Source organism: Primulina tabacum, chromosome 14 (assembly GCF_025594145.1).
Source record: "Primulina tabacum isolate GXHZ01 chromosome 14, ASM2559414v2, whole genome shotgun sequence".
NCBI classification, from domain to species: Eukaryota; Viridiplantae; Streptophyta; class Magnoliopsida; order Lamiales; family Gesneriaceae; genus Primulina; species Primulina tabacum.
In genome coordinates, this window is record NC_134563.1 from 37,965,329 (window position 1) to 37,977,367 (window position 12,039).

The 12,039-nt window shown below is 36.0% G+C and overlaps 2 protein-coding genes across 3 annotated transcripts; both read left to right on the forward strand.

Annotated features, from left to right (window-relative positions):
- Positions 1-951: 951 nt before the first annotated feature.
- LOC142524297 (uncharacterized) lies at positions 952-5,590 on the forward strand. 2 transcript variants are annotated; one of them, XM_075628219.1, is made up of 7 exons: positions 952-1,754; positions 2,226-2,281; positions 3,393-3,502; positions 3,623-3,782; positions 4,206-4,298; positions 4,763-4,894; positions 5,267-5,590. In XM_075628219.1, exons 1-7 carry the CDS (start codon positions 1,049-1,051, stop codon positions 5,342-5,344), a joined length of 1,335 nt encoding a protein of 444 aa, XP_075484334.1. In that variant the 5' UTR covers positions 952-1,048; the 3' UTR covers positions 5,345-5,590. The 2 variants fall into 2 exon arrangements, with proteins under 2 accessions (XP_075484334.1, XP_075484335.1); XM_075628220.1 differs by having other exon boundaries at positions 5,277-5,590.
- Positions 5,591-6,411: 821 nt separating this feature from the next.
- On the forward strand, positions 6,412-7,369 carry LOC142525407 (uncharacterized). The gene is made up of 3 exons (XM_075629694.1): positions 6,412-6,566; positions 6,657-6,743; positions 6,819-7,369. The coding sequence occupies exons 1-3, from the start codon at positions 6,521-6,523 to the stop codon at positions 7,001-7,003; spliced, it is 318 nt and encodes a 105-aa protein (XP_075485809.1). The 5' UTR covers positions 6,412-6,520; the 3' UTR covers positions 7,004-7,369.
- Positions 7,370-12,039: the final 4,670 nt, after the last annotated feature.

A 12,039-nucleotide genomic window follows, 5' to 3' on the forward strand; every position in this document is an offset into this window, starting at 1 on the left:
CCGAGAAAACAAAACCGTCATTTCTGAATTGCAATAGACAACCACCCGAAACCCTCTTCTTCCTCCATTCGCAAACGAGGCAGCCATCAAAACCATAGAACCAGAAAGCCAATAGAAGCCCCAGGCCACAATAGTCCATCCGACCTCCTGTACCATACAAAAATATGGAAAGCACAACCGCCCCTAGTGGAGTAGGATGAATCTCAAAACAACCATGCAGAGCCGCCGCACGGATACTCACATTTGTTACCCTGACGCTAATAAAGATACATATTTGAACTCCGGAAATTATTTTACTTTTGGAAAACCTGTTTTTGGGCATTCAACAATCAAAATTGTAACAAGTTTTTTTTTTTTTTTTTTATGTGTGTCATGAAGAAATATAAATTAAACTAGTGAACGACGTCCGTGTAAAATAATAATCAAAACACCTATTTTTTGATTAAAAACATCCATTAAAACTAAGCCCTCTAACTAAGTCTTGAGAAGCAATTACAGTAAACCATTGAGGGATTTCACCCTCTAACCATACAAACCTAGGCATAACAGAACTAGCGTCACGAGCTAATCTATTAGCTAATAATGGAGCTCATATGCCGCAAAGAGGTGGAGTTTAGATAACCAAGCAAGTCTCGAATCTTCAATAACAACGCTCCAACAGAGCCAAGATCTTTTATAGATTGTGTCACTGTTTGGACCACCAATATAAAATTCGACAAAATGCAAACAATTGTAAATTTCCGGCGTAAACAAGGAATCCGAACCAAAACGAATAGCCGTCGTCTCCGCTCCTGAGTGCCGAATGATACAAGCTGTTGCCCCTATGACAGTCCCGAATGCTGCCACAACACTGAACTTACATCTCTTCTCGTCAAATCCTGCATCCACATCCATTAGTAGGAACAGCAATCAAAGGACATATACCATTAATCGGAACAGCAACGAGCTGAATCTGTGGTTTTCAAAATATAAAGAATGAAATATTAGTAGCATGTTTTTTTAGGGTAAATAACTCTGGTGTTTGGTAATTTTTGAAAGAAGTTTACATATGACTAGTCAACTGTGCCCCCTCTACCTTAATCCCCCGCACTCTTGTCGCTTCCGATGTACTCCAGTGACCTCCGCAGTACTGCGCCGCCACCACCGTCGTCGCCTTCTCAAGTACTCTCCATCACCCACCCGCACATCCTCACCCATTCCCTCAGTCTTCAAGCTCTCTGATGATTCCATTCAAATAAATTTAAAACCACCTCCTCTTACTTCCCTCCGACAATTCCAAACTCGACTACGTCAACTCCTTGATGACAGCCTCGAATCTTTTGACGACCTTAAAACTGTTATCACCGTTGATAACCGCGATGGAGGGGGGGTCGTAATCACTTGCAAGAGGTCCATCGTTGATTTTTTTGTTGCGATTTTACTTTCCAGTTTCGTGATTATTTTTACTTCCAGAGCTTTATTTAAGCTACGAAAATATGATGGTGAGAGGCTGATCTACAAGAGAGATCGGAGCCTTGGTGGCAGGGAAGTGGTGGTAGGGAAAAGTCAGGGCTCTTTGCCGACAACACATAAATCGGCGGCATCGAGTGGGGAAAATTCCGATTATTTTAATCAGAAGAAAATAAGACCGACACAGATGTGGGGAAGGAGGAAGGAAGTGTTACCTCAGTGGTGGCCTCAGGTTTTGAATTCGGGTTCCATTGAAACAAGCAATACGGAGGAATATCAAAGAATGGCTAATCAATTGACCCGAGGTAGGTTCTGTTTCTAATGTCTCTGTTATGGCGTATACGAAAGAAAGACCGTTCTGTGCTTCGAAATAGTTAGAGTTGACTTGATAGCACCCTGAATCTCACGCCAAAATCATTTAAATTTTTATTTTGAAATCTCATCCCGGGCGCATGAGAAACGCGGTTATTGTTCTGGGATTGAGGTAGCACACTAATACGGAAGGAAAAGGGCGCTGTTCAATTTTTTTTTTCAGGCAGTGAAACTATCCTGTGGTATTTTTGTTTTGTTCCTGTGTTTCGGAGACTTAAGTGTCTGCATTTGAAATCCAAGGGTTTAACTTAATTTGAAATTGAAAATTAAGATAAAGAGTGATTGAGTGAGTGAGTTCCTGCATCATCTTAGTTTATGATCTTGGATTTTGAGTCAGTTTAGCCCCTGTTTGAAGGTTCTCTGATCTTTTGACCTCAGTTCAAAGCTTAAACTTTAATTTCCAGAAATTATGGACCGCAAAATGAGCGGCCAAGACATTTTGGCAGATGACATTGTTCAGGTTTGCTCTTTCCTTCTAACTAGCATTCCTTTAAATATGATAGCTCATGAGTTTATCTCAATCTTTTAACTCTCACTTTATCTTTATAAGAACAATATGTGGTGTATTTTCTTCGGCTTGGAATTTCTAGTAGGTGCCGAGTCTGAGAGGCACTTATTGGTGTTATATATTTATTTAAAAATTTCAGAGGAAATGTCGAGACTGATATTTATACGCTAGCTGCTGTCTTTTAGATGAGAAAATTAGTTACTATGTGATAGACAAGCAACATTGGAAAAGGCAGTGGCCAGAAATTAAGACCATGTTTTCACATTTTGATTTGTAATTTGCTCATTTGATGTGATTGGTCTGATTTATTTTTTGGTGCGGTGGGATCATAAAAATGCAATCAATGAACTTTTCCATTGCTCTTCCTCTCTCTCTCTCTCTCTCTCTCTCTCTGTATATATATGTATGTATGTATGTATGTACGTATGTATATTTATGTTTCTATTATATGTTTGCATGTGTATGTGATTAGTCAAGACCGTGAGATACATTTATGGATGATTCAAGCATGAAGCACCAGGGATAGAGATTTTGTTTCAACTTTTTTTTATGTTCAAAATTCAAATGTCAATATACCATGTGCGCTATGAACATGGGATATCTTTTTTAAATATGAACTTATCTTGGTAGAAGTAGTTTTTAGAAACTATTGTGTATAAATAATGCCGTAGAGGGGACAAAATCAGTCTTAAGGTTTATTCTTGAATTTAAAGTGACTATATGCTGAGCTTAATTGTTTCTGTTGTCCAGGGACAATTTTTTTTAAAAGAAGGTAAAAATAATGAACTTGATTTTAGGGCCTCAGCTGGGAAGCACCTTTGCATTGCATGTTGTTAAACATAAGAAGTTGCTGTCATTTATATCCACATTTAAACTAAGAAGCAAAAAGAGAATGTGAGGATATATATCCTATTGGTGGGTTAATATCACGGAGGAAGACTGCCATTCTTGTGGTGATCATATTGGATAAGTTGCACAAACTTTACCCTGTTTGTTTGCATCTGGAGCTGACCAGTAAAATACAATTAAGTGATATTTTTGTCATTTTTCCTGGGCGCCACAGTTACGTCATATATGCAAGTGCTATGGAGTGAGGTCCTTCACTGACACTGAAAATGCACGGGATTCTCTCTATCGTGCCTCAATCAACTTTGTTTTGAATTACTGTGAAAGGTATGTTTAAATATAGTATGCACAGCCGTGTAGAATTGCCAAGATGCATATCAGGTTCTTATGTCGTCTTATGTCATTTATCTTTTGGCAAATAAGTAACTTGATCTCGTTTTACCGTAGCATATCCGATATATCCACCTCCGTTCACATTAATGGTGAGGATGCCAGAGACTTTATTGCTGGGCTCGCTGATAACATTGGACTTGAGAACACTCGGGCTGCTAGAATGGTGTCCGCTGCTGTTGCTGCACACACACGATCTAGAATTCTGCAGGCATGGGTATGCTCCTCGGTACTTGCTACATGAGATATGATCATAGGTTTTGTCGCCAATATCTCTCTGAAAGATATACGAAACTCTCATTTTACAAATGTTTTTGGTCCAAGGTGTTTCCCAACATTAGAAATTCGGAGAAAGCTATTTTACGTCTGGCATTTTCTAAGTTACAGAATACCTCCCATCAAACATTATAACACATCTTATTCCTTGAAGATTAAAAATTGTGTACATACATTTCCCATATTTAAAAAAAGTTTTCATCTAAACTACTTTGAATATACAAATAAAGACATCTCAATATCCCTGGTGAAGGCAAATGTTGTTTTTGATGGTCAGATGTTTGATGGTGTCCTTCATGCCAAGGACATAACAATGATTGTACTTTTTCGCTTTAAGTATCTTATTTTAATAATCTTCTCTCAGGCATTAGAAGTTCAAAATAAACATTCTGAATCACTGGTCGAATTGTTCAAAGTATGTCTCATTCACCGGATCTTCCCTCCTGGGGAGAGTTCGGTAAGTGCTGTTGACTCCTTTTTGCTCTTGGAGTTCTTTCATTTTTTTACTTGGTGCAAAATATTTTCTTCGCAGTTTTTAAGATAATATACGTGTCTGTGCCATCGATTCATCCAAATGCGCCCATGATAACAATTTTTTATGTACTGGTACTGGAAGATTAAATGGACTTTACATGTAAAAATGCCCATAGTGTGTTAGGTTTAAATGGGATCAACCCATTTAACTTATAATGGAATTGAACACTAACCGCCTGCATCCAAAATTGTCAATGCATATTTTATCCCAAAATCGCCCCATCCTGCCACGTCATACCTAGATTTGTTTGCCTCTTTTTATATTTTTTCTTGACAATAAAACCGATTTATTATTTACATATTTCCAAGGAATTTCTGTGCTTTCAAGCCCACGATTCACTTAACTCAGTACGATAGGTTTTAATATTTTTATATCTGTTGCTGCAGCTCGAGATGGAAATGGTTGCCCGAGGCCTTGCAAAGTCTTTGAGCGTGGAACAAAGAGAATTGATTTTTACTTCATTCAGTATCATCTGTGGCCATGAAATGCATCAAAGCACGGCAGAAGCATTGGGTTTGGTATGCACAGTTTTGCCTTAGAGCTTCTAAACCCTTGTAGTCCATGTTAATGTTCCTTTGCCTATTGTACACGAGTATAGAAGCTTCCTAACCTACTGAATGCATTGAGTTTATCGCCTGTTGGGGAGAAGTAGAAAAAAATGGGCATGCAATTTTATAATATTCATGTACAGTGGGAGGAAGACTGCTCTCGCTTTTGTGTTGCCGTGAGTTTCGGTTGTCACAAGAAATGAAGCATAGATTATAGCATGAAAGTTGTGAACTCCATACAGTTTAATCATATATTCCTTAGTCCATTTGGTTTATTCTGTCTTCATTACAATTATTTAAATCATTACAATTATTTAAATGGAACGTTGTTGTTCTTGCGAGGCTGACACAGGTAGGAGTGGAAGATCAATGAGGAAACCAGCGTTCATAAACTCTAGATTTCTTCATACAATTTGCTGATAGGTGTAGAGGTGAAAAACACGTAGCTCAAATTCTGTCTCCGCATTATGATTGTTGATTAATATGTCACGCACGATGTAACTTCAAATCAGGTATCGAAGAGTTTTGGGGAACATTCTTAGTTAGAGAAGTACAGGTTATGAAAAAGTGTATAACTTTCAGTATGATAAATAAATATTAGTAGATGCGAATGTTATTGACTAAATTGTCCTTTTTACGTGAATAAAAGATTTGAGTTAATAGCAATTGACGCATGCATGAATTGGTTTACCCAAATTTGGAAATTCTGTATGGATTTGATGCAATTGACCTAACAAGAAAGTCTCAATCAAAATGCCGAAGCCATGCAACCCCGATGTGTAGCTTACGATTACTAAATTTGAATTAAAACAAACGAGTTGTTCATAATAAGTAATTTCGACAAACTTGAGATTTGATCGTGTTTGCAATTTTATTGTGAACTAAGCCGATTTAGTGGTCATGTATATACGAGTAAAGTAGGGGATAAGACCTATTTTCGTTCTTATAGTTTGTCATATTTTTCGTTTCAGTCTCTCTTCATTGTTAACTGTTTAATTAATCTCTCAAGTTTCTGAATTCTTCTCAAATTTGTCCCTATCATTACCCGTTAAGATTAACGTTGACCCAACATGTGCCTCTCGTATGAGCCATTTCTTATCCCAAGTCTTCTTCCCATTTCAGTCTCCACAATTACAACCCTAATCCCCAGATCTCCCAAATCAGACGAGGGAAGGACGATTGGTTGGAGACACCACAGCGAACTCGAAGTACACTGTTTTCAACGATATAAGCATGATATACTTGATTAATTTGTTGTTGCAAATTATTAAACTTTTACGAACGATTTCTTTAGAATTTTTTGAAATAATTGTCGCTCATAGCATTGGAGTTTGAAGGCTAAATTTTTTTTTTTCAATGTGGAATGTTTTGGCATTATTTGTTTCAGAAGTTGGAAATATTTCTTCATTTCAACTAAATCACGTTCTTTGAATACAAAAGCATAGTTGTAGCTTTTTTTTTTTTTTTTTAAAATTTCCATTTCAGTCGAGAAACCTCTCATCGTACATTCACTGATTTTTCAATTTTCCATTTCAGCCAATTTTTGAAATTTCATATTAGTAGTAGATATTGGATTTGCTAAACTGGAAATCGTATATGGCTAAACGATGTACACATTCTCTGGAATTCACCCCAAATTATGGTAATGTTTATGTTTTTTAAGGTGATGGATTTCTTGATAAATTTATTGAGGTTTATGACATGTACTTATTTTAATATCTTATGTGTTTAGGCTGGATGGGAGAACCTATTCTTGTTACAATTAAATTGTACTACAATGTTGCAATGGAAACCAATAGTGTGAGGAAAATGTACAAAGGTGAGAGGATTGAATATTTTGATTTCATTGAATGGACAAGATATGTTTGATTGAACTTTGTGGTAATGATTGCAGAGGAAGTAGGATGCATGGAGAAGATAGGTGCAGATTTTAATCTGCACAAAGTCGGTAAATCTATGAACAATGGTAGGTATTTGAAAAGTGATGCTGATATGGTTGAAATTAGGAACCATGTCCCCAAAAACTTTGAAGTAGAAATTTATTTTGAACATGATGAATTTATTTCAATAAACAGATAGATGCAACTGGTGTTTTAGAGAAACAAAAAGAAGTTCATACGATAACAAGGGTTGGAACCAATGATGAAGATGATGTTGAATCTTACCATAGTGAATTTGATTTTGATGAAGATGAAAATTTTAAGGAGAAAGAGAAAAATATGATCATTGATAGTGATATTTCCAATGAGTTGTTTGAGAGAATGCAAGGTGATGAAGAGGACGATGATTGTGCCAAAAGCGATGAGTTAGGGAGTGTATTTGATTCTGAAGAGAAAGATCCAAATTTTTTTACCATATGAAGATTCAGAAAATCCCGATTTGAAGCTTGGTATGCTATTTAGTTTTAGAAAAGAGGCAAAGTTTGAGATAGAAAGTCATTATACCGAAAGAGGGATGTTGGTAAACTTTGTTAAGAATGACAAAAGTAGGCTTTGAGGTGCGTGGAAAAACCAAAGATGTAAGTGGGATATTCTTGAGTCACCAATTAATACAGACACTTGTTGGCAGATAAAGACATTCGAAGCTGGGCACAAAAAACTGGTTGAGTTCAAATTTTGTGAATAACACATGTGAATGCTTCAACAGCATGATTTTAGATGCAAGGGAAAAACCAATAATTTCAATGTTAAAAAAATTAAGAAATTTGTTGATGGCCAGGTTTCCAATGAACTTAGAAGAGGTCAAGAAATGGAATGGTGTAACGTGTCCAAAAATTAAGTTGTGTTGGCGAAGAATTGTGATCGAGCTTTTCTTGTACTTTAAATCTCCAAATAAAATGTTGGTCTTTTATGCTCAAATAAATCGCAAGAGCACGAGTCAAGTTATAATATAATGTACGGAGTACGGATATCGTCTCACAGAGACTGTATCGAGCTATTATTATTTTCAAAGATCAATCTTTAGCAAAACGTAGACAAAAATTTGAATTGTAAGTTGTCTAATAAATTCGAGGTAAATGTGATTAAAGGTATGAGTAAAGGTAGACAATTTAAAATGAAGTCTTAAAATCAACTAGACGCAAAATCAGTTGGGAATCTCGGTTCACCTACCCTTAACTAATTCATATAATTGACTTCGACTTTTGTTCCGACTTTTGACAGGATCCCCTAAACTATTAACATTCTCTTTCAATATATGTTAAACTAACTTGACAAGATGAAATAATTAAATGTTTTTAACTACTTATCATATGTGAGTTGCATACATGATCCGTGGAATCCCCTACCTTTCGAACTATTAGACTATAACTATCAACGTGTATTCATTATCAAATGTCTATGCAAATTGTAAATCCACAGTTTGTGTTATTTGTTCATATTGAAACATATTTTATCGACTTCATTTTCAATATAAAATATTATCAAAGTTAACTAAACTTCAATAATCAAATGAAAAACAATAACACAATCAAGTATAATGCAAAAGTCGAACAATTAATTATATAAAACAAGTTTCGGGAGAGGATCACATTAAATCTCAACAAAGAAAAGAGTTTAGCTCCTAAGCGACATAATAAAATCCCAAACAATACTTAAACAAGTGTTTAAGCTAGAAATACTAAAAGAAACCAATAATGAAAAAAGAACGCTGCACAAAAATCCCAAGTTCTTTGCTTACCTCCTCGACTCCAGGCTTTTTTTTTCTCTTCCTTGTGCTTGTTGGCTGTTGATAAAAACTGATATCTCCCTTAATTTTTCGTCCAATAAGGTATTTAGCCCTATTAAAAGCCTCCAAAAATCCTTCAAAGTTGGAAAATATTTGATCATGGAAAATTTCCTTCTTTGCTCGCGCTCGGACATGAATTCCTGGCTTAGCACAAGTTGTTCCATACTGCACTTCGTCAAGTTCTTCGGCGCTCTAGGACGGTCGAGAAATCCTGCCCTAGCGCGAGTTATGCTATCTCGTTCTTCCATGCTTCAACCTCTCGCGCTGGGATGGTCGAGCAATCCCGCCCCAATGCAATGTTATCCATCCCAATCTTGAATTTAACTTTTCTCACACTGGGGCAGTTTGGAACTACTGCCCTAGCGCGAGCTTTTCTGTCTTGCTTCTTCATCTTCAGCTAAAGTTTCATCTTTTCTACTCATTTCCTGCATATTCATAAAACTCGATGAGTCGTGATCATATGCAACAACTAACGACAAATTGAATAAATTTTAGACTCAATACACACAAAATTATGCAAATATAGACTCAAACGATGCAATAAAACATGTAAATACGACTTATCGAATTGCAAGGATGCAGCTGATTTAGTCATTTGATGGCTAATGAGACACGCTTTAACATCACAGGGTTACACCAGCAACGCTTTGTCAACTTGTATATATATATATATATATATATATGATATATTAATATGAAAATAGTTAGCAAAATGAACTTGGTATTTTTTTTTAAAAAAAAACATATTGTTCTTAGCGTATTCGAAACAGTAGAGTTAATTATCAAACAAGAAGTTTAATCAATATCATTTTTCAAAATTTATATATTATTTAAATTAATATGTAACCCGTGTAATATAAGACAAGTTTCACTTAGATTCAAAATTTACGTTTTAAAACTATTTTTAATATATTTTAAATGTACTTTCAAAATTAAATTCTATTAAATAAAAGAATTGATAAAATAAATTTATCAATTTTATGAGTTATTTGCATCAAACGCCTTTGAAATATCGAAAATAGACATTTATTCACTGTGAAAGTTAAATAGGTATTCTAGATATTAACTTTTATGAGTTATTTGCACCGTGATATCTTTTAAAAAAATTAGACTGTACTTAAATCTCTATTACTCAAAAAATTAGAATTGGCTCGAATCTCTATAACTCTTTGTAAAAAAAAAAATTTGGGCTGGGCTACGGCCCAGGACGAGCCAAGCATAGGTCCGTCCTTGCAGTACACATAAACCCATGCATAATTATAAAATTTAATTTGATTAATTTATGATTTAAAATGGTGCATGATACATGATTAAATTATTTTAAATATTCATATGCTCATGTTTATACAATTTGTAAATTTTAAAAATTAAGGATTTATTCCTTAAATCTGGGGTAAATATTTTATAATGACTTTTATGTCATAATTAATTTTTTTAATTAGTATTTAAGTTGTATTAGGATTTTTAGTATTTTACTTAACAATTTTCAAAAAAGAGAGAGAAGATCTAATCTTTTTTAAATTTGACATTTAGCTTTTTAAATTAAAAGGGTGGGATTTTTATTATATTGAATACAGTTTTAATCTACTAAACAACCCTCAAACTCACATAATCGTCAAAACCCACGCACACAATTCCTCTCTTTTATTCACGCACACACAAGCCACACGCACAAATCAGCCGAGCCTAGGATTTCTACTTTTCTTGGTCCTCTCATCACCAATCACTCAACCACACGTAGCACGGTGGATTCACGTCCCTTTTACGCAAGAAAACAACAAAAAAACGTTGCTCCGATCGCCCACCGACTTCCCCGCAACCATATTCGACGGTTCGAACGTTTAAAAACGCAAATGCATGTATAAACCCTTTTTTAACGCATCGATCATGTTATATATTGATATTTGATGATAACAGTGCATGAGAAACAATTTGATATGACTGCATATGAGTCAAAACAGTTTTAAAAGGACTTTGGACATTTGTGCATGGAACTCACATTTTCTTCCCAAAATTGTGGTGTGTACTTCGCCTGGGCTCCTGGGATGTTTCTGCTGTGTATGGCTGGGTTAGTGGATGTGTTTAGACATGGTCTAGTGATCTGGTAAAGATTAGAAAGGGCTTGGAGGGATAGCACAGCCGCTCGAAGTGAATAGGGCCTGTGTGATTCTTTTTGCATGCATGTAGGTACTGTAGGGTTCGAGCTTATGGTTTCATTCACAGGCTGGATTGGGGCTCTGGACTCTGGTTTAGGCAGTCTCTAAGGGTCGTAGGATGAGGCTAAAGCCCGGGTGGCCCAATTTTTTTTTTAAAATGTATATATAAATTTTGTATAATTTTGGAATAATACGATATTAGCCCGGGTAGATCAATTTAAAATATTAAAAGATACTAGAGTTTTAAATTTCAGCTCGGGTAGAGCCATATTTCTGGCTCCGCCCCTGGTGGTTAGGGGCCTGATTGGTTAGGGAAGACGGCTGGAACATAAACGTGAAAGCTGCGTAGATGGGGTCTCATGAAGGAGTTGTCACAGTTTTGGCTTGTTGTAGGCTTGGGCTGCGGGTCTGGGCTGGAAATGTCTGGACCAGGGACTCATGGGATGTCTAAGGGTCGAGTCTACGGTCTGGTTCAGGTCCGGTTCGCGTTGGTTTAGGTGTGAAGTCGTGAGAAGCATATTCGGGTCATAGTGCATCTCATCGGCTGTTTTTCTTGGATGGGCTGTTGTTCACATTTTTAAGTGGCTGGAACATGGTTCGGGGATAGTTTAGGCTCTTGGACAGTAGGTTAGGGTGTTGGTTAAGTATGGTTCGAGTCCTGAGTCGTTCGATAAGTCATAAGCTATTTTATATAATTCGAGAATCGTATGCGTCCGAGTGCATCTTTGGGACTATGTTCGTTTGGTTAATTAATGAGGTTGTGGCAACATGTCGAAGTCCATGATGTTTGTAAATATGTATCACTTGCAAAATAATTATTTTTGAACTATGCGATTTTTCTTGTGGCCAAATTATGCTACAGGTTTGGAAACCGGAGAAGGTGTCTGGAGACCTCTCCAACCTCTTCGTAGGAATTATGTATGTTAGAGAGTGGACATCCAGTCCAAAAGGCTGTGGTGATGTAATGTCCGGTAACTCCTACAAATGATTAATGTGTTTATGCCGTTTGTTATGCGTTTATCGATTCTTTATGACTTACATGAATGATGTCGCTAATGCTCCTTGTATTATACATATGGACCTATTGACATCGATTGATATATTAATATCGAGATTGAATATGATTTATATATTGTTCATGGTATATTGAGAATGAATATATGTTTAAATAGTGATAGTAAGAAGTGTAGATAAAGTAGTGTAATGGAAGTTGGTATGGAAATGCATGAAATG

Bases quoted from the DNA above. Each gene is read 5' to 3' on its own strand.
- LOC142524297 (XM_075628219.1), top strand. From the start codon at position 1,049: ATGACTAGTCAACTGTGCCCCCTCTACCTTAATCCCCCGCACTCTTGT. The intron at 1,755-2,225 runs GTAGGTTCTGTT...TTTAATTTCCAG, and splicing joins GGCTAATCAATTGACCCGAG to AAATTATGGACCGCAAAATG. The intron at 4,299-4,762 runs GTAAGTGCTGTT...CTGTTGCTGCAG, and splicing joins TCCCTCCTGGGGAGAGTTCG to CTCGAGATGGAAATGGTTGC.
- LOC142525407 (XM_075629694.1), top strand. From the start codon at position 6,521: ATGGCTAAACGATGTACACATTCTCTGGAATTCACCCCAAATTATG. The intron at 6,567-6,656 runs GTAATGTTTATG...TTATGTGTTTAG, and splicing joins GGAATTCACCCCAAATTATG to GCTGGATGGGAGAACCTATT. The intron at 6,744-6,818 runs GTGAGAGGATTG...TAATGATTGCAG, and splicing joins TGTGAGGAAAATGTACAAAG to AGGAAGTAGGATGCATGGAG.